Source organism: Pangasianodon hypophthalmus, chromosome 13 (genome assembly GCF_027358585.1).
Source record: "Pangasianodon hypophthalmus isolate fPanHyp1 chromosome 13, fPanHyp1.pri, whole genome shotgun sequence".
In the NCBI taxonomy this organism is placed as follows: domain Eukaryota; kingdom Metazoa; phylum Chordata; class Actinopteri; order Siluriformes; family Pangasiidae; genus Pangasianodon; species Pangasianodon hypophthalmus.
The window spans coordinates 4,934,726-4,955,492 of NC_069722.1; the positions used below are offsets into that span (position 1 = coordinate 4,934,726).

Here is a 20,767-nt window from a genome sequence, read left to right on the forward strand (position 1 = left end):
TCCTCAGCACAGCAGTGACACTGATAACATATCAGAATGACCTCCTACACAACATACAGCCCACACACAGGATTACTGTACACAAAGCATGACACGTTCCTCAAACAGGGGGTGTTCTCGCAACATCATACTGACAATGAGGTTAAAACTACAGATCGTAACATGGCACAGTATTCCATGACAATCTGATGAAATCTGCTGAAACAAAACAAACTGAGAAGATACAGCATTAAGGTTTTCTATCATCCTGTCTCTTATGCATGCTGCAGTACATAATGCATCAACTCAGGTTTCATATTGTTACGTCTTGATTCATTTGGAGAACAGGTGAATAATCAGTGTGCATGAACCATGTAGTAGTAAAATGGCTGTACTCTGAGTGGGCGGTACAAGGATGGTATGTCTCTCTGGGTAAAATAAGTTATCAGCTAATAACACAGATATATTTCTGTATGGTCATGTGGACGAGAGTGGACATGTGCTTCCTCCGAGACAGCCACAATCTATCTTTTCGAACTGCTACTCATGCTGCGTCACAGGGAAACACACTCAGAGGAAAGCGCTATCTACCCTCTTCTGCATACATGAGCTCATAGCTGCCCATGATGTCACTGTGATTGACAGGGGAAAAAGACAGTATGCCCCTCCCACCCAGAGAGCACAGCCAATTTTAGAGCATTTACACACAAAAAAAGTGGTATTCAAGAAATTCCAGTTCAGAAAAATGTTCATATCTTATAAAAACCTTCTGAGTTTGTAAAAATTTACATATAAGGAAACTTGCTAATGTGAATCTTAATTGTTTGGCTTCAAATCCTATAATTGGTGAGGAGATATTGAGATTTTATGTATGGATTACACTGTCATTTAAAAAAAAAAAAACAAAAAAAAAAAACAGTCATTTCATATTAATGACTTGAAAGAAACCAAATCATAACAAATCCCTAAATTGGACAAATAAGACTAATAATTCAATTAGGACAAAAGTAATGGCACCCTATAAAAGGAGGAAGAGTTACAGGAGACACACTGCAGTGACTGAGCTGCATTATTGGAAGATTGAGTGCATATATTCTCTGTTTAGACAGCAGGTTTCAGCTCACTGTGAGCTTTGCCTTTTTTTTTTTTTTTTTTTTTTTTGAGCTTTGTAGGCGTCACCAAATGAAAATGCCATAAACACACTTGTACTTTATATGCCTATAAATATTCGCACATGAGTATGAAGAAAATCAAAACACAGCTTCTGTAAATCTAGCAGGAATATTTAGTTCAGCTCGACCTAAGAAAAAACATTTACATGCAACTTTACCGAAAGACAAATGATAAATGAGGTCCAACGTTTTTAAGAGCCAGGTGGCCCCTGTAATGGATGTCCCTGGTTGCTTGGTTTACACACTTTATCACAACTAAACAGACAAAAAAGTTATATAGTGTATGCAACATTATGGCCTCACACTTACAAGTTGGTACTAATTCGCAAGACTTTGATCATATACAGAATAAAAAGATAAAGTTTTGTTTTTTTAAACACAAAGAACAACACTTCCCTCGTTTGTTTCAATCCGTATGAATTTCTTAGGAGGAGGCCTAATATATGGTATGAACGATCTAGAGTAAGACCCAAGAATGAGTTTATTAATTGACTTAGATAAAAATTCAAGACAAAATTTTACTCAGTTGGGATTATCAAAAAGAATGCACTATTTAAACCCGAGACAAATTGCTTTTATTGACTTTTGGAAGTCTGTATGAAAGTGGAATATAATCTGAATGTTCTGTTCACACACAGCTCAATTCATTTTTTTTATTTTGACAATCCACTTCAATGAATCAGTATGCTTTAAACACAGCACTGATTGTTGTCTCTTAGCTTTTCTTAGTCTTAGCCTCTGTTGTACACTTTTCTGGCCCCAACCTTCATATTGTTTGGAATGTTCAAGGCTGCAATCTGATTGGCTCTGAGCATTCTGCATGTACATACTTCTGTGAACCAGTTTCCAGCTGGAAAACGAAGTTTTGATCACAGAGACCTAGTGAGTGTGTTTTCGCCATTCAGTCATGTTCGTAACTTATCCGGACTTTTGTAAACAAGAAATTTGATGTAGCTGGACCGTTGCAGCTAGAGTTCAGTGTATGATATAGTGTATGCTATAAAATTCTTTGCTGCTGCTTTAAGAGCAAGAACAAACTTTTTCATAAAATATAGTGCAGTCTGTTTTTGAAGGAAGATAATTTAACAACGTATGTCAGACTGTAGACACAACACTGACTTATTGGATTTGTATCTCAAAGATAATCTTCAGCCGTCGTCCATCTCTTCTTTTTTAATTTCCCCATCCCTCTTTCTTTCATCGTGATTCTTTTTCCATCACTCCTCTTTTATCTCTCTGCTCTCTTTCTTCCTACACAAGCTTTCAGCAACACACTCAGCTCATCCTCCCTCCTCAGCCATTATGGCTTACTCTCATTTATCTACTCCTCCTTTCCTGCCTCTGGAAGCGTTCTCTCTCTCTCTCCTGCCTTTTCTAATTATCTTTATTTGTGACTCCTTAGCAATCCCTAGTCAAATCAGGACGAAAAAAGGAAAGAAGCAATGAAGAAAAGACGAGTTGCTTTTTGATTTCGCGTTCCGCTTTACATGACATCTCTTGTGTTGTTTTTGTCATCATTAGCAAGGGTTTTTTTCTCCTCCACCTCCCCCTCCATCTGTTTTTTTTCCTCCTCTGTGTAATCACTCCCTCAATCTCCCGTTTATTGAAGCAGCGTTCGGTCCCAAGAGAGAACAAACTCCCTTCTAATTTTACCTCATTTCTATTGGTTAATTTCTCTCAACTGCTTCTTTAGCTGATTCTCTCCACCCATCTATCATAGGATTTGTTCAGAAAGGGAGCTAAAATCCCATTTTTTGGGAAAGATTTGATGAAAAACCCACATGAAATTGGATTTAAGCCTGGTCTGCATGCAGTTTTCGAAGAAACCGGATTTCTAAACATGCGATCCTGGTTGACAAATCAGATTTCATGTTCATGGCTCTTCTTGCCATCAGAAAATTCCAGAAACAACATGAATTGTTTAACACGTCTCCTTTTTTTTACTTTAAAACTCTTCCATTCTCATTGATGTTGTCTGTGCTGGATACAGTCATATACAGAGTCATACCTGGATGTTATCGTGATGTTATCGTTATGTAAAACATAAAGGACAAAAATCAGCATTGTGTTCACTTGCTAACTAGTTAACTGTTCTGCACTACCTAGCATCAGACATCCGTGCTGTTGCTATAGCAACCAATTGCAACTATGCAAGTATGGATATGTTTAAACTGCATACACCTCCATGTTATACACATCTGGATTGTATCCTAATAAAAACTGAACCTCATACATTAACATTTTAATCATCTCCGGTTAGCTGCATTGAACACTGATTGTATCGGATGTAATATGCAAATCAGCTCATTACACACACCCAACAACTTCCTGTGTTCTTCCTCATTTTCAGTTGTTTTTAAATGCTTGCTGCATCAAACGTGTTCATTTGTATTTAAAAAGCTGGTCATGGACCACGTTCATTTTGATGTAGTGTACAAGACAGGGTTTTGGGTTCCCAAATCATATCATTATTAATGTATAAAGAAAATTATATCATATCAAAAATATCATTATCAGTGTATCAGACTTTCACAGTACTTCTCTGTATGTCATGCGTTGCACCAGCATAATTTAGCCACACCCACATCTCCTCTACATTGTTATGTAATAAATATATTTACTTTATTTTTTAAACATACTGACTGTAGACAGGTTCATGTGTAATTTAGTGCTTTTCATGATATCTGGTTGAAATAAATCTAATTTCTCCTCTTATCAGTGGTAGATAATCAAGCTTATACAATAAGCTTACAGTAACATGGTACATTGACTTTTTTTTACATTTTAGGCACTCATTCTTCTGTATCCATTTGTGGTTTTTATATTATTCATATCCAGTAGACGTATTCCATAACAGGGTAAAACAAACATTGGAAAGAAATTAATAGTACAAATGATCATGATTTATTTTTCAGAGATAACAACCGATCATCTCAGTCTTTATGAACTCGGGTATAATCAGAGCCATGTTCAATATACAGAAATAAATACTCTACACTATCTGGATATATATATATATATATATATAGTATCATAATTATATCCAGAATTTATATATGTATATATAGATTCTGGATATAATTATGATACTTAAGATGTATTAAACAACCAAGTGTAAATACGGTTTAAAAATGGATTTAATAAATAAATCAGAATTGAGTGATGTGTTTACCAGCCTCAGATAGACTCATACGCTCCTAGAGAAAATGGTTCCTCAAGGGTTCTGTGGATAATTAAGGGATTGTAATCTTCATAAACGGGATATTATCTTATTAAATGGGGTTCTAATACTTTTTGTAGGGTTTATACAGAAATTTTATGGGTTTCACCAGAGGTACCATTACAGGCTGTAGCTTTAACCTTTTTCTGAGACTGTATACTCTTTCGCTCTAATTCTTTCTCTCGTTTTTTTTTTTTTTTTGGTGTGTTTATCTTCAGCTCACCAACTTGTGCTGTAAAGGCCATGAGGACAACTCTCTCTCACATACACACACGCACACGCACACACACAGGACTTCCTGCATGTGGTTTCTACCATCTCCGACACAAACCACCAAATATCACCCACTGCAGAAATGTTCTCTCGTTCTTTATTCCTATCTCTTACTGCATCAGTTTTTGCATCTCTTCTTCTCCTCCTGTGCTTCCATACATGCATCCCTCCATTCCGTTCCATTTCTCCAGCTCCACAACCACCCAGTCAGTCTTCTCACTCCTCCCAACCACACCTCTCCCCTCCCTTACTGCATCTCCACACACACTCTGGATCTCATTGAGATAACCACTAAGCACCCACTAACAATGGACCAGCAAGCACAAACACACACATACACTCACACACATACAATTACACAAACACACACACACATCTTTCCATTTCCAACCATAATGCACAGCCAACTGTTGGGACAACTGCAAAAATATAAGTAAGGATTCACATGCCTTGGGATGGTGCATTTCCCATAATGCCGAGTCCGTGCTCCGCCGCCGATGAGAAAGACACCAGCCTCCTCCCTCCTGGTCCTTTAGGTCTGCACACCGAGAGTGGTCCACGCTTCCTGTTCACTCCTTATCTTCTCCCGTTCCTGCCTTTCCTTTGTCTCTCTCTCGCTATCTTGGATGCTTTTTTCTCAGTGTGCTGTCCTCCTCTCTCTCTCTCTCTCTCTCTCTCTGTCTCTCTATCTGTCTCTGTCTCTCACTCTCTGTCCTCTTGTGAGATGGCTTCTCTCCAGCTGCTCTACACGGCTCTGCTCAGCACCGCCTGCACACCAGAGTGTGTGTGTGTGTGTGTATGCGCGTGTGTGCGCGTGTGCGTCAAGAAGAGTGAACCTGCGCGCAAGCGTTCCTCAGCATCTTGGGAATGCCTGCATTTGTATGTGTGTGTTTTAGAGAGAGAGAGAGATTGTTAAGATGGTCAATGCATTGCTTGGAATGAGTAAAATACATTAGCTCATGTATCTCTCTCTCTCTCTCTCTCTCTCTCTCTCTCTCTTAAAGCTACAGACTCTGCACCAGGAGAAACCCTGGGCTATTCCCTCTCTCTCCCTCTCTCCCTCTCTCCCTGACACACACACTCGCTCTGATTCCATTGTGAAGGATGTGCAGCTTCCATGGAGCTTCGGCTCTTGGGATGATGTCTATACAGAGATGTGTGACTGAGGAAGAGAGAGAGTCATGAGGGATCCATCCAGAAGCAGACCACCAAGGTAACCGTGAATAGTGAATGGTTTTCCATATGGCATCACTCCAGACTGTGATTTAAAGACAAGTGAATAGAGAAAGGAAAAAAATAGAAAAGTGTGTGTATTGGGGGGGGGGGCGGGGGGGATATGGCGTGATAGGCAAGGGGCTGGAAAAGTGCAAAAAGGAATGAAAGAAACAGGAAGAGTGTTTGGGGCTCTATTCATTCAAAAATAAGAACTGGACCTGGCAAAACTTGGGGGTTTAGATCTATTTTAAGAGACAAATTCTAAGAGACCTGGAATGTTTACAAAATTAAAAATCAATGCATTATGTATTTATCTACTTTTACGTGGAATCTAATAAAAATGTAGCCTCAAGCATTTGTTTGTTTGTTTGTGTTGCTTTTTTGTGTCTCAGCAGCACATTTTCCAAAAAGTGAAATCAAGAACTTTTTTTACCTCCCAACCAATCAGGTCGCAGCTTGCTTTTCTTTATTAACGACTTACATAAACAAATGAAAAAAAAAAAAGTACAATTGTTGATAGAGTGATGTTTTCTGTAAGGATATGTTTACTTAACATCTGGGGAAGGAGTCTCCAGTATCAGCTCTTTGTAACATTCAGAGATAAAGCTGTAAACAGAGTTTTCTAACTCGGGAAAGTCTTCAAGACAGAGACGTTTATGCTTTGCAGTTTCTCTGTAACATGACAAGCTGTGCATTTTCATCATATTAACTCCAAGAGGAATTAACTTGTGAGGGAACAACTCATTATAGCTAATTTGTTATCACGGACATTCCACAGCTAGAAATGGATAAAAAGTATGAGACATCACAATTGTAATTGCTGACAAATAGCTGTTTGGGAAAATCAACTTCTGGGTGGTTACAGCATCACACCACTTTATTGTTGATTATTTTCCTATAGCAGCATGTCCCCTAAGTGTTTTATTCCGTACTTATTCAATGCATTATCATTCATCCATCATGTTATATGAGTATATTGGTGTATTCTGGATTCTGTGAAATGAAATCACATGAATCATGCCTTCTTTTATCTATTCTCAGTACTAAGTAGTATGTTTGGGATAAATGACACTGGTGTTAACCACGCTTTCATCATAACAACACAAAGTCACAATTTTGCTACTGTGAAGTTGCAGATAAACTGGTGAATCGGACCATTTTTCTCTTTCAGGTCTGATACAATGAAGGAGCTCCAAAATGGTAGTTCAGAGCCAGTCCTCAGGCAAATCAGCCAAATTGTGTTACTAATGCGTTCTGTAATAAAGAAAAATTACAAGAACAAATTGCATGTCTGGCGGCTTCTTTTGATTATTTATAATTAGCAGAAAGGGCAACATCAATCATGACTGTAGCGAGCTTGTAGTGTAGCATCTATATTTCTCTGAAGGAAAGCTTTAATGTGCTGTGTGTAGCTCCACAGGATAGTACCATGAGGTTCGCCTGAAAGCTTTTTCTCACTAGGGATTTTGAAGGACAGCACACTAGCAAATAACTCTCTCCCACAGCAAACGGTCACTGAGAACCAAATCAAACACACCGTTCTGCGAAATATCAGCCTAATGCAGGTGGGAGGAAAGCACGGCGCACGGTACACAATCACGACAGACCACATCGAACAGTTGCCATGGAGACCATCAAGGTCGTGATAAGGTCATGCTTCAGATCATACAGCAATATGTTTGCAGCTTTGTGTAGAAATCCCACAAGCATGTTCGAAAAAGCAACGCATAATACAGCCATATTAATACACAGACACCACTGTGCTTGAAGCGTATGTGGAGTGAACTGCAGGACATCCCAAGGTCATACGCTCTGGAATTTCATGCAGATAAATAATGTAGAGTGTTCGCAGGAAGTTAAAAGGATCAACCAAGGGACACTATTGCATATGTGGGTGTGTGTGCATAACCCCCAAGGTGAGCGAGAAGACAATGAGGAGGATGGACAGATAAAAGGAAGGTGACAGAGAGAGCGAGGGAGTTCTTAATGACTGATATTATTAATAATGCATGACTCAAATTCAGGAAACACGGCCGCCTGCCTGCAGTCCATCTGTTCAACAACACGAACCTGCTGCCTCTGAAGAGTTTATAACTCAAATCTGTTACCCAAATCAGACAAGTTGTCCTGCTGGGGAGATGAAATTTCATGTTGCTTTTAAAGCGTCATTTTTTCCCCCTTTTTGAATGAGAGTGATCCAACTTCTCTCTCTCTCTCTCTTTCTCTCTCTCTCATGAAATTTAGGGCAGAGCTAGTCAGCCATCCATGTAGTCGAGTGGTACCTTTCAAGTAAGAGGAGGTGATCTGTTGACAGCATCTTAATCGGAGCCATTGAATTTTTTAAATGGATAAAATTATGAACAGTTACTGATTGTAAAGTGCTGGGTCAGCTTATCCTTCAAAGCTTATCCTTTCACACTGGCATTATTTTATTAATTTGACAATTAAAAACAGGGAATTTTAAATCAATTTTGTGTGCATGGGTAATTCAAGTGTTGGAGCACAATATAAATAAAGAAAAACACAACAATCATTTGTGCTGGATCAGTTGCTATTCTATAAGCTGCAGAATAATAAGACTAGAAGCCAAATTGTTAAATAAAATTAAATTTATTGTCATGAATGTGATCATTACAGGTAGGAATATACATGCAGTAATACAGTATATTGGCATATTAAACTCCTATTAGATGTTTTTTTAAATGCTTGCAATCATATTCACATTCATATATCATCATATTAGGTTTTTTTGTGATTTTCTTTCCCTTTTTAAATCGTCTCCTGCTTTTATGTTACATCATATTACATTTGATCATTATATTAGGGATTTTAAAAAAAAATTATATTAAATAAATAAATAAAAAACATTTCCCAACTGCATTTTCTATCCCTTATTTTTTCAGGTTTAAAGGTGAGTGTGTTTATAGGTGGTGGTTGAAATGCTAAAACCCTGTGTCTGGTGCTTCTACTCGAGAAAAATCTGGTAAGCTCAGAGACATGAACTATATGCAGGTGATTGGAATGATTATTCATAATCACAAATTCAACCTTAGCAGGTGCATAACTTGATTCTGAATACGAGGAAATTTCCCCATGTAAACATTGGCATAACTTAAATCATCATCTCTGAATACAGCCCTAGGTACACGCCTGCTTTGCCATATGGTGGAAGACATTACATGTAAATGTGACTTAATGTGCAAATCTTTTGGATGAAATTGAAATTTCTACAGTATAACAGACATCTTAAGTGATCGAATTGTTTTAATACGAAGGAGATGAAAAGTGGCATGCTAGTTTTACAAATGAGATACATTTTCTAAAAAGGTTGCTTTTTTCTAACTGGAGGACTGGCATCACTTTAAATTCATAGAAACTGAGATCTGTTTCCATCCAGCCTCTTGGCTGGTGATGTATGAAATGGTAATTTAAACACACTTTAAAAATCTTTTTTAAAAAAATCATACCAATAGCCTGCAACGCAGCTAATCAGAGTGTCTTATTTAGAAGCCTTATTATATTGTACATGAGTGTTTACTGAGTGACATCTCTCTTTAGCCGATGTTGTGCTGTATTGAGTGACATTTAAAGCTTGGTGTTACTGTCTGGAATTATGAAAAAGCAGAAGGGGTTTAATTAACATCTGAAAGGGTTGAAGCACCGGTCACTGGCCACACACAAACACACACACACACACACATACAGGCAAACATTATGTATTGCATTGATCTGTATTCAGTCACAATGGCATGGACAGACACACACACAGACACACAGACAGACACACACACAGACAGACACACACACAGACACAGACACACACACAGACACAGACACACACACAGACACAGACACACACACAGACACACACACAGACACACACACAGACACACACACAGACACACACACAGACACACACACAGACACACACACAGACACACACACAGACACACACACAGACACACACACAGACACACACACAAAATCAGGCTTTCAGATTTCAATCTAGAGCTGAGGCACCACAATGATGACAATGATGATTATAATAGCAGAGTAATTTGCAAGGTCATAGTGATTAGAGAGAGAGAGAGAGAGAGAGAGAGAGAGAGAGAGAGAGAGGGATGTAGAGGTGCTGAGGCGAGAGACTGGAGGAGAAGACTAGCGCATGACGGGGGTAAGAGAGGAAAAGAATCGGATGAAAGGAGAGAGGTATGAGGCAGAAATGAGAGGGGGAAGGGGAAGAGGGAAGGAAGGACAGTGGACTAAAATTAGCTGCAGTATGTCAAACCACCATGCATGCCTGATTGGCGCCCAATCAAAGGCACAGAGCAGGTCTTCACTGTCACGTCATTGCGACTAAACACAATGTGTGACAGATCTCACAGCCTATAGGCTAGAGCTGTCACGCAGTGCCACTATCCGTATTCATTTAGTGCTCCAAACATCTATATATTAAAATATCCGTGTCCAAATATTCAGCTTCAGTTTTCACAACTCCACACATTTCATGTTACATACATTTCTTGTGTTATATCAATTAGGACATCTACTTTATTTCCATAAGAGGTCATTTCAAAATAATAGCTAAGAGACAGATTTATTGATCAGAATTCCAATGGGTCAAACATTTACATACACCAAGCTGACAGTCTCTTTAAACAAATCAGGAAGATTCCACTGCGTTTGAATGTCTTTATTCTAGATGTATGCAAACTTTCAGCCTCAAATGTATTTGGATTTGAAATGCCTAATTTATCAGGGCTTTTAATTAAATGTGACTACTATATCCACAAAAAACACGGGAATAAAAACCTTTAAGCAGATTTTTCATTCACAAAATTTAACAACAAATAATTTGAAGAATATAACTACCAGATAACAAAATAAACCAAGCTTTATTTTGCTTTGTAATGTCTCAACAGGATAAGATGAAAACAGTTTTTCTTCTTCTTCCAGCACTTTATAGGCACTAATGTTTATGAGTAGGAACTACGTTGAACTAAAGTTGTGAGTGAGGAACAGAAGAAACGTCGGACCACACGCACCATACAACCGGTTCGAGGAATCATTCGAGCCAATCCTTCTGGATTTGTCGCTTTTCTGTGTCATACCTAGTTGGGGAAATTTCAATTCACATTTCGCTGTTGCTCAAATCGCAGCTCCGCATTGCGCACTTACATCGAAAATGAATGGTTGCTTTGCTTTTTCTCTCGCTTTTGATACACTCTTTCTTTACAGGCTAGTGAATGTCACAGGTTTTTGTTACAGCTTCTGCACTAATATCATGCCAGATAAAAAAAAACCAGCCATGCAGCTGTACAATATCAGTAGCAGTCCACTGTTAAACTGCTAAACTAGCTGTTTTTTTCCCTTTCTACAGACTGATGCTAGCTAACTGCTTACTCCACATTTCATATGCTTATTATTAACTTGTTTTCAGTGTTTCCTTAATGCCTGGCAACAAATACGATTCTTCGATATCAGACGCTGATCATGTGCCTCTAATGTGTGATGCCTAATGATGTAGCATAATGATGTAAACATAGCATTTATACTGAAGCGGGGTTTAAATCTCAATTTTTTTGATTACGTTTTTACAACAGCAGCTCTAACAGTCTGGCATCGTTTCTATAGAAACAGCTAATTTATATGGATATTTTACATAAACAAGTTAAAAAATTTATCATTTTTGGAAGGAGTCTCCAGTGTCAGTGCTTTGTAACCCCATCACTGATTATTTTCCTGCAACAGCTCACCCCAAAGTGTTTTATTACTTACTTATTTCAGCAGCCAGGATGCAGCAGCTGCCATATACAGTACAATTGACAAATGATTGTATTTTTATGCGCATGTTAAACAGTAACTGTTGTACTACTTTTTTGGAATAAAACTAATAACCTCTCACAATCCGCTTTATTGGAAGGCTGCACTCGCACTGATTTGCAGGTGTATACCTTATTCAACCATTTGCAGGCTGAGAAATGGCAGAGGGGGAATGTAATTTATGATACGCAGGTGGGGAAGTGAAAAGGATGGAGAATATGCTGAGATCTGGTGGAATGTATAGGTGCTGTGGGAAAGTGATACCCCAGAGAGCTGATCCCTCACTGTCCCATAGCAAAGACAGAGAGATTAGAGATGGCCATACACTAGCTGATTTACTTCCATCATCTCCATCTTTGGGTTTAGTCCCTCTCTGATGCACTGCCAGCTGTGTGTCCTTGTGTGCCTTCAGCTAAACACTTGGGAGCCTTGGAAGCTCCGGGGCTGCAGAACCTTGAAAACCCGAGAAATTTATGAAATTGACCCGTACTTTAATCTTTGTATTTTCATCTGTCTTGAGTTGTGAATTGCTCCAAATTTGCAAGTGTGAGAATGTAATTTATCCAAGGGCTTCTTTATACTTTCGTAAAATAGCTATCCATCATAGTTTTCACCTCTATGGGAATCTGACTTTCTTGACTGTTCGCATTCATAATCATGAGGGAGTCTTTGCAAATATGATGTTTTGAACACTATTAGCTTTCAGTTGGTTCCTTCCATTTTTTCAAAGATCAATTCCCCAAATGTCAAGTAAATCCCCGATTTCCTGATCCTCCCACTGAAGGATAGTCAAGCTGTCACTCTCCTCCGTAGTTGTTTTGCTGTGCTGCTAACACTGCATGATGATAATGATGGTGATATGTGCATGCACAATAAAGTGATCTGGGAAAAAGCCACATGAATTCCAATTCTCTAGTCATCAGTAAAATATCTGCTCAACTGTAGATGTTGGAACACCAACGTCCAACCAATCAGAACAAGGATGTGTCTGTATTGTCCTGCCAATTCAGGAAGCTCCACCTCCTTCACTTCTATTTAGGTGTAGTTTAGATAGGACAGGTGTGTACTTTGGAGGGAACATTAATGGCAAATGATATATTTTAATGAATTTTCATTTTCAAAACAGCTAGCTTCTAATCAAATTCTACCAAAATCACCAAAATCAAATTCTACCGATGTCTTGTACAAAAATGATATTAAATAGGCCATAGACTAACCTGTAACAAGTTATTTTAACATGATATTTATTTTTTTGTTTGTTTGTTAACGTTTAGTAAATTTAAATAATGACTTAATTAGGGTTATATAGTAGAGTATTTGTTTATATTTGGCATGGAAAAGTGTTATACTGCATTTACAGTTCTTTTCTTTTTAGTTTGTATTCATATTTGCTGTCATGAAGTCAGACAGATGAACCCAAGTGCAGCGTTTGGCTTTTATTAAAAAGCAAAGAAAAGAAATGAGCTAGGCAATACTCAAACCGGTGAACAGGCAGGAGATCAGGAGATTGGCAAACAGGAAAACAATAAACAAAGCAGAGGTCGAAACAGCGAGACAAGCAGGCAACGAGCAGAAAGCTTAGTCACATCACAGGTACAATGCTGGAGTGAGAATTCACAAGGAGTGTTCGAAACACAGTGTGTGTGTGTGTGAGTGATTGTGAACAGGTGTTTGCTTGAGTGTCATGTGACATGTTCATCGTCTGGGAATCGTGGGAAGTGGAGTTGATTTACTGCTACATTTATCCAAATGTTCACTGCAGTGCATTTAGATTTCAATAAATCTGATTTCTGATGAAGAATAATTGGATTAAGTAACATGTAATACTCATTTTTATTTTTTTTTTATATACTTGAGTGAAAGGAGCCTACTTGATTTTAAAATATTCTGCATCAACGTTAATAAAAATAGTAAGAAAAATACATAAAGATGCAGAGGTATAGTGAGAAAATGAGAAAGAGCGAGAGAGAGAAAGAGATTCATATTGCAAATTTGACACTTTTATCAAGTAGTCAGCTCATTTGCACGTTTAAATAGGCATCATGTTCCCCTTTGTAGGTGATAAATGCCAGATTTGCTCTCAAGGACAGCTGTGGAGAACTGAGAGTAGAGCATTTTTATTCCTTTCAGAATTAGCATGCAGGATTTTCTCACTCCGAGCGCTCATACATCAATGACTGGTACGTCAAAAAAAAAAAAAAAAAAAAAAGACAAGCTCTGAGTGACCTTTTCAAAAACTCTGCATGACTGATGACTCAAAATGAACTGAGGCAGCCGTTTGACTCAGAGGGGCGTTAATAAAAAAAAAAAAAAAAAAGCTGAAGAAGAGAAAAACAAACTTTTGGAACAACAAGATGATGAAACGTGTGAGTCAGAGTTAGTTCACAGCTTGTGAACACGAATCCTAAATGACCGGGCAACTCTCGAAATACTATTGAGTGCAAAAGTTTGCACACCCCTACTTTCTTGGAGGGGAAAAATGTGGTTTATGTATGTATCTACAAAAAAAAGATGTCAAAATGTTCCTTAATGAACTGTATGTGTGTTCTGCAGCAAAAGAACAACAATCCAAAACAACAACACGTGATGAACAAATGCCCTGAATTAAGCCCTAAATTGCTCAAGGTTTGAATGTGTAATAACTTCATCAAACCTGCAAAAAATATGCAAGCTGCATTACTAAGAAGGCCTGTGACTTTTCTACCTGCAAGTGCAAAACAGATTCATTAAGCAGCTGTAGTGTGATTTACAACAGCCTGAAAGTCGATTTGTGAACAGCGATAGCATGCAAATTAATACAATTACCAGGAGCTTGTTTCTGGCTTTTGAAAGAAAAAATAAACCCATTACTTGTATTACATTTTCCCAAAATGTCGTCTCAGTATGAGGAAGATTCTTAACATTTTTAGTGGCAAAGTTTTTTTTTTTTTTATTATTATTTATTCAAGATACTGTATATCACACATTTGCACATCTGATGCCAGATATTGAAGCAGAGTTACCAGTATTACAGAAAAACATTTGATTATTTTATTATACAAAGCACATCCTGAAGTGTTTAATCCCTCTTGTACTACAGAATTGTGAAACAGGTTCCTGTTATCATGTACTTTATAGCAGCTATAAAACAGTCATTCCCTCACTAGTCTCGTTTTCTCTTTCCTAGTTAGAAAACATCACCATTTCAATGAATCCATTTTAAATCCATTTATGCCCCTGAACAAGAGCATCTATCTATCTGAATAATAAACAATATGAAAATATTCATATTAGGGGTGTGTCTCATACAAAGATGATACAATAGGCATAAAAGCTACATGTAATTCAGTTATAACATTTAAATAGAATAGAGTTTACAGCAGTTTGGAGGTGATAACACAGTGCAGTGTCACCACTGATGTCGTCCTTGGGTTTATCTAGGCCACTATCTCCGTATCTGCTATTAAAAAGGCATGCAACATGCAACAAAAACAAGCTTCTACACCACTGTAAATCTGTCCATTACAGGTGTAGTGGATGAAATACTCATCCTTATACATATCCCCAGCCTCTTGAAAGTTAGGTGTGACTGCCAAGGACTCTTTACAGACATTATGGCCAAGAGTACTCATGAAGCCTTCATTTGAGCCAAGTATAATCTGCCAGAGAGTAAAGAATGGCTCCTGGGTGATTTTCCTTTCCAAGTATGACATTTGCCAATACCAGTTGCACACCTACAGGCCATGTATATAAAGTATTGGTGACTGCTCACTCTAAAAGGGCTTTGGGCATGTTGAAAAGAACAAAAAGCATTTAGAAATGAGATTTAGACACCTCAACAAGTCATCAAGAGGCAAGAACTTCAGAGAAGGAAAAAAAAATGTGGTTTTCTAATGTGGAAGAACAAGAGGACGAGGAGATAGAAATGAAAGAACAGAACATTTTATTTCCTGAGCAGGAATTCAGCATATTATTTTCATGATTTGGTTGATAAACTTTATTATGAAGTGCCATTTCTATGCGAGGTCACTTTTACACTGCCCTTATACTGTGGGAAAGATAACTGCTACTGAAGTTCATCTTTCATTTTGTGCAGCATTCGTTGCAAAATATTTACAGTTTTGCTTTAAATACTAATCCCAATTTCAGCTCCCATCTCATTGTCACAACCTTTTTTTTTTTTTTTTTTTTTTTTTTTTTATAAAAGCTTTTTCAGAGGCTAGCTATGTTTTGCATAAATTATTGCTTGTTTAACTGTGAGAGCTACGTAACACACTTTGCACATATGGTTTGTGAAAAAGGCTTTCAGGAACGACCCACAAAACAAGATAGCATGTACCAGGTCATTCATTAGTGAAAACGTTTAAAACATTATAAACACGCCTCTGAATTGTGATTGATAGATGGGTTATTTTTAAACATGGGCTGTCTACAGATTGTTCTTTTAATTTTACATGTAAACGATATGCTCCATGTCTGGCTAGAATCTTTATTATGTTCAGTTCCGTCAGTACTTGCGTGTTCCTCATTCTAAAAATCATCCATGCATGCTATTTAATACACATAGTGAAAGCCGATGTGTGTAGTGCAGCAGGAGGTGGGATTCAGAACAAGTAGAGTACGCTACTATAAAGTGCATTTTGTTATATATATATATATATATATAATATATATATATATACACACACACATACACCAAAAAAAAATTTTTTTGCTTTTGTAAAGTCAGGAGAGAGAATGCTGATGACCGCTAGCCTACTGAACTTACTCACGTTCCAGGCAACTATTAAACCAGACGTGTAATCTTCTTGGTTACTGATTTGTCCACCCCATTGGCTTACATGCATTCTCATCCATCTGAAGCTTCTGTATCCACCAGTAAGGTTTGCCTGGCTGATATTTAGGCTTTTTGTAAACAGTATTTTGCACATAATTTTGTCATTCAGCTGTGCTGTTGGTTTTGACATTTTCACCTGCAATAAGCAACCAAAAAAACATTTTATTTTGTGACCAGTCTCTTGGTTCATCTCTGAATACATCAGAATGGCAGAGCAGCCATTTAACAAATCAGCAGTGCTTTGGAGTGCCACCGAGAACACTACAATTATTCTTTATTCTGTTGTGCGAATTACAGAGAGTGAAAACAGGCATTTATGAAGCAGGTTTTCTGCAACAGTGCGCATGCTGCTGTTGAGTTAGCATATGTTGTGCGTGCGTGTAATTATATATATATATGTATATATATATATAAAATGGAAAAAGGCAAGGATGATTACTTGTTCATTCACCATGTGCAGAAAGAAAAAAAAAAAGTATGACAATATGGTGCAATATATTGGACAATTGGCTGACTATCTAGCTTTCTAAAAGTATTTTCCAGTTCCTTAGGAAAAATATCATTGAGGAATCCACGCATAATTAAATTAATGGTTAGCTTATACACTAAATAAGTTATTTAGTTAAGTTCTAGATAAGATCATTCAACTAAGTGAAAATCAAAACACATAGATACAGACTAGCCAGTTAGAAAATATACTAGCTATCTTGCAAAGCATCAATTTACAAATTTACTTCTTTAACTCAAGATTGCAGTTGATACTTTACTTACACTTATTCATCATTAACATTACACAGGTTTGAAAATGTGATAGAAATAATTATCTAGCTTACCTCAGGTTGTGTTCACAACATCTGGAAACTCTGACTTAAAAGCCTTAAAACTTAGTTCTATATACTGTCTGCCACCATTTTGAGACAGCTAGAGCTCTTAGAAACTCAAGACTTTCTGCTACACATGTGTCTTAACTCATCTCATCACATGACCTCCAGTCACGCACCTATCCCTTTTTAAAGTCACCTGAGTACTAATCACACTCACCTGTTAGCAAGCACACTACTCCTTTTAAATAACCCAGACTATCAGGGTTGTGTTGTGTCTAAGATGAGTCTGTGTCTGTCTCAATTAATGTTTTAGCCAAAGTATTCTTCACCTTTAGCCATTTATTTTTGTCTAGTTTATGACTGACTATTTGCCTGCCTCATGTTTCTGAATATTGTTTAGTCTTGTTGTTTGTCTGCCATATTGATTTCAATAAAAACAGAAAACCTGCATTTGTGCCTGTCTGTCTGCTTCATGGCACTTTCAGAGCAGAAATTATGAGTTGAAGAACCATTCAAATGGATTTTTCATGCTTGGAGGCCATAAACATCCTGTTCCTATTTAGTCATGAATGCAATGTTAATTGCAGTGTTGTGCATCTGTCAGTCACTATATACATACAGGTAATATATCTTTCTTGAAATATCAGTACATATCTTCAAATATACAGTATGTTGGAGGTCTGGGTAAAACCTTTGGATGTCGCTATGTCTGAGTTCTGGGAAAAAAAAAAAAAAAACAGCCAAATTTTATGCATAATCACTTTTTGACTAAAATTAAGATGTTACTGTCGATAATATACTTTCACATCTCTATTGAGGAAAGCATAAATATACACTATATGGCCAAAAGTTTGTGGACACCTGACCATAACTCTCATATGTGTTTTTTTGAACATCGCATTCGAGATTTAGTCCCCCTTTGCTGTTATAATAAGCTCCATTTTGGAGCGTGGCTGTGGGGATTTGTGTTCCTTCAGCCACAAGAGCATTAGTGAGGTCAGGCGTTGATGTTGGGCGAGGAGGTCTGGGAGTCACAGTTCATCTCAAAGGTGTTCAGTGGGGCTGAGGTCAGGGTTTTGTGCAGGCTTGAGAAAAGGTTTTTGCCACTTAGTTCCAGTAAAAGGAACCTGTAGTGCTACATACAAAGACATTCTTTACAATTATGTGCTTTAAATGTTGTGATAGCAGTTTGGGGAAGAAACATATGGGTGTGATGGTCAGGTGTGCACATATAGTGTGCCATATAGTGTCTTTTTAAAAACGATTTGAAAATTATTCTTTAGGTTACGATCTAACTTTGCCTTGGTGCCTACCTGCAAAGATCATTACAAGGATCAATTTTAACAAATACAGTGATAAAAGCAGTTTAAGATATCTAAAACCTCACTAGCTAAGTGAGATTCTTCTTACCCAGTGAGTGTCATGCTTTGATCAAGTTGTTGGAAAGCTACATGCTGTAGTCTGATTGGTTTGTAATCAGACATTGGCTGTCAATATGTCTGCAATGCTTCTGCACCATCACGTCATCATCAAAACAAAGAAAAGAGCTTACATACACACTATGTACAGACAATAAGTGTTAAATGTGTAAATGACCTAATAAATGACATTTATAACAAAACATTTAGTCAACAGAACAGAACTGGCTGAATGAATCAGCAGATAAACAGATAGAAGTTGAGTGAAGAGACAATGAAGAGGCTCGTGTTTAAATGCTGTGACTGACTTTTACCTCATGTGATGAGGCAGAGACTGTAACCATGTAATTTGTTACAATTTGGCAGTAGTGTTGCTTTTCTGTAAGTGGATTAGGTTATAAGTGTAGAGATAGGCATGCTGTGTCTTTTAGTGAAACTGGAATTAAATTTTTAAATGCAATTTTCTTGCTTTTCCCTCTTGAGAGTCTTAAAATGATAAAAACGTACATATAAATTTATTACAGAGTAACGCTTATCCTACACGGGTTCACAGAGAACCTCGAGCCTATCCCAGGAGACTCGGGGCACAAGGCGGGGGACACCCTGGACGGGGTGCCAATCCATCGGAGGGTACAATTGCACACACACACACACACACACTATGGACAATTTGGAAATGCCGATCAGCCTATAACGCATGTCTTTGGACTGGGGAGGAAACTGGAGTACCCGCCCGAAGCATGGGGAGAAAATGCAAACTCCGCACGCAGGATTTGAACTCCCAATCCCGGAGGTGCGAGGCAAACGTGCTAACCGCTAAGCTACATGCAAAAAAGAGGAATATATTTCAGTTCAGGAAAGTCTGTAAAACTTTGTATAGTAGAAAATGTCAAAATTGGACCATGTGAAGAGTTTTCCCAGGCTGCCACATGTATTTTAAATAAATTTTGCTGTATCGTAATATATATAAACATTGCATAAGGATTGCATAAGGGGAGCATCTTGAAGGTTTGTAGTGGGGGTGGGTGATTATTTGAAAATAAGTGTGTCTGTGACCATCTCAGTGGCCTGGTTTTTGTAGCAGTAATAAAGAAGTGCTGAATAGACGATCCTCTCTCTCTCTCTCTCTCTCTCTCTATTTCTCTCTCCCTCCCTCATTCCGCCTCAGGCACCGAGCTGTACTCGACCCCTATTCTCTCTAACTTTCTAATAACATGTCATCCTCTCGTTAATGCACTGACTGCAGGGAAAGGCTGACGAGGACAGCGAGAGGAGTGTGTCTTTCTATAACCTTTCCCCTCCTCTGTCTCTTCTGTCAGTACACACACAATGGCTACACACTGATGAGGTTCTGTACACTGTAGCATTAGAACTGTCTCAGAATGCAGCGTAGTGCAGGATATTACACTCGTGGAGCACATTAAACACATATGCACATACACACACAAATTCACATACACCCACGTGCAATTCCTGTTCAAGCCAGGCGTGAGAACGGCAGGAAACTTCAAGAGGTGTATTGATCGCACCTCCGCCTCTTCATCCTGCCTCACACACACGCTGCCTCACACACAGATGCTTTAACAGCATCCAGCAGCTCGTTTCTACATGTTAATGAGCAAGCACATAAGAGAAATCACATGTGTGTGATGAGTGCCACGGGACACTTTTTTTTTTTTTACTACGTACCAGGACACGTGAACATCTGCGTTGCTAATTGTAACTGTTTATGATATATAGATTCTCAAATCTGATTGGTCAGGAGGTGTTGATTAATTTTCTGTACTAGCAGAAAATAGTTCTTGCTGCAAGGCAAATCACAGATTTATTTATATTAATGCAGATTAATGCTAATATGTTATTGTTGCTATAGTAACAGATCTTTCACAAAGACTTATATGGTAGATGCTCAACATAACGGAAGCCTAATAAAAAAATGGATTACACAAATAAAAATGTGTAATTGCTGACATGGTGAGGTTTTCTGCAAGGAGATATTTTCCTTAACATTTATGGAAGGAGTCTCC

At 37.9% G+C, this 20,767-nt stretch overlaps 1 protein-coding gene across 13 annotated transcripts in view; it reads right to left on the reverse strand.

Annotated features, from left to right (window-relative positions):
* The window catches only part of srcin1a (SRC kinase signaling inhibitor 1a), a 163,053-nt gene extending 145,593 nt beyond the window's left edge, over positions 1–17,460 (reverse strand). For 11 of the 13 annotated variants that reach the window (XM_034310030.2, XM_053239031.1, XM_053239035.1 and 8 more), the window contains exon 1: positions 5,094–5,598. In XM_034310030.2, coding sequence (XP_034165921.2) covers positions 5,094–5,115 — 22 coding nt within the window. In that variant the 5' untranslated portion in view covers positions 5,116–5,598. Of the gene's footprint in view, positions 1–5,093; positions 5,599–17,331 lie in introns of those variants that run through there. The other 2 variants (XM_034310031.2, XM_053239034.1) reach the window with 2 other exon arrangements.
* Between the last annotated feature and the right edge of the window lie 3,307 nt (positions 17,461–20,767).